We start from the raw sequence: 2,181 nt of genomic DNA on the forward strand, positions 1-2,181 counted from the left end.
TGTATGGCAGAGTTTCAGCTGAGAGTCCACGTCTGATGTCTCAGCCTCAGGTTGGGTAACCTTTTGTGACTGTCCCTTTCTGCTCTTCTCTACCTTGAGGACTTCACAATGCTCAGGGCTCAGGTGGTCACCTGGAGTGTCTCTGCTGACAACTTCCAATCCTGCTTCTATCGATTTCAGCTCTCAGGCGGTTACTCTGATGGCCTCATTGTCCTGCCTGAAACAGAAAGTCCACCACCTACTTCTGTAGCATCAAGATTTCTGTTCTGTGGCTAAGCTTCCTGCCTATGCAATAGCAGGTGGGAGGGGCCAAATAAATTCCACTGGGGCCACGCCTACTGGTAAAGACATAAATAGTGAACTTGGGACTGCTCATCAGAGCTACCCTGCCTTCACCATGAAGTCCAGCGGCCTCTTCCCTCTCACGGTGCTCCTTGCTCTGGGTGTCCTGGCACCCTGGAGTGTGGAAGGAGGCAAAAATGGTGAGTGGGCATTACTTTGGTCCAACACTGACTGGGCTCCTGATGGTTTTGGGTGTGTTTCCTTTTATAGGATCTTTCTCTCCTTACTCTGGACCTAAGGGAGACCTCCGTGTCTCGCTGGAGTCTGAAGTCTGTATGAGGCTTCAAGGCATGTAGAGATGCTGCTCTTATTATGCAGACATTAGTCAGTTCAGGTCCCACACAGCTCCTGGCCCCTCAGTCTTTCTGTCTCTGCCTCTGGCTTTAGTTCTCAGCACCTCACATGTTCCTTCCCTTCATATTTATTTCTCTTGGTCTCCATTATCCCTACTCTCCCCTTCTGTCTTCATGAGGTCTAGCTTAGCCCTGAGATGGAAAAACTTGACTGGGAACCTTGTGCTTTTAAACCTCAATCTCTGATTTCTCCTGGTCACATGCCTTGCTTGACAAAGTCTATCTCTCTCCCCCGGAGCAGTCGGGTATTTCTCTTTGAAGTTGTGGGTCATTGGAGTAACGGACTATATGCTGAGACGTGGACCTTTGTCGAGGAATAATGGCGGTCCATGCCCTCTTAAGATCTTTTTTTTTTTTTTTTTTTTTTTTCTTTTTTTCAAAGCTGGGGACCGAACCCAGGGCCTTGGGCTTCCTAGGCAAGCGCTCTACCACTGAGCTAAATCCCCAACCCCCCCCTCTTAAGATCTTAATCTTCTCCTTAGATACTATCAAAGTTGGAGCCTACCCTGCCAGAAAGCCTGCCCCGTGCCTTCAACATGAGAAACCACAGTGCGGTACTGACCAGGAATGCCCGAAAAAGCAGAGGTGCTGCCAAGATAATTGTGACGTCAAATGGGTGAATCCTATTCGTATTCGTGGACCAGGTGAGCCAGCGGGAAACTAGGTAGAGGAAAATGAGCATCAAGAGACAGCCCTGAAGGGGGCTGAGTGAATGAAGGGGTCCTCCCAGGCATCCTTGTTTCTCAGAGCTGTTGGGTCCAAGATGTCAGTTAGCCAAGGCATCTTGATGCTGTGGGCATGGAGAGCCACTTGTCTGAAGCAGCCACTCTGTGAGGATGAAGGTTTATAAGATATCACTAGGCATTAGGCATTCTACAGCTTAATGGAAACCATTCAACCCTGTCAGGTTGCACAGCCAGTCCCCTGCACTGGCTGGAGGCTAGACATTAGAGTAGACCATAGAGAGGAACCAGGTACTCCTTCAGGAGACATGTTGGGGTGGAGGTGATGGAGGTGAGGGATGGAAGGGGATGACCTTTCTTGCTTGGGCAGGAGACATTGGGTTCATGAAGTGGAGATGTAGTGCCTGAAGTTCAAGATCCCCTGTGAATCTTTTCTCACCAGTGAAGAAAAAGCCAGGGTATTGCCCCAGATTTGCAGGAAAATGTCCGAAGAGTCGGTGCACGATGGACACCGACTGTCTTGGCGAACTCAAGTGTTGTAAGCTCAATTGTGGGAAAGTCTGCCTTCCCCCAGTGTAAGGTAAGGAGTGGGCTGGCGTACAGAGATCTCTGTTTTCTCCAGCCCTTTTCTGCCGGAAGGTTCCAGAGCTCAAGTCTTATGTGCCAGGAGATTCTGCTCTAATCAAGAGCCCCTGTCTGTTTGTCCTTTAAGGGAACTGTCCTCTATTTCTTAGGGCAAAGCTTAGAATTCCTTGGGCTTTAATTCTACTGTACCCTGTCTGGGTAATGACTGTCTGCATCTC

General features: G+C 49.3%; 1 protein-coding gene across 1 annotated transcript; it reads left to right on the plus strand.

Annotated features, from left to right (window-relative positions):
• Positions 1-397: 397 nt before the first annotated feature.
• Positions 398-1,957, plus strand: LOC116900782 (antileukoproteinase-like). Its single transcript, XM_032902492.1, has 3 exons — positions 398-482; positions 1,178-1,339; positions 1,821-1,957. The coding sequence occupies exons 1-3, from the start codon at positions 398-400 to the stop codon at positions 1,955-1,957; spliced, it is 384 nt and encodes a 127-aa protein (XP_032758383.1).
• The last annotated feature ends 224 nt before the right edge of the window (positions 1,958-2,181 follow it).

Source organism: Rattus rattus, chromosome 5, assembly GCF_011064425.1.
Source record: "Rattus rattus isolate New Zealand chromosome 5, Rrattus_CSIRO_v1, whole genome shotgun sequence".
Classification (NCBI taxonomy): domain Eukaryota; kingdom Metazoa; phylum Chordata; class Mammalia; order Rodentia; family Muridae; genus Rattus; species Rattus rattus.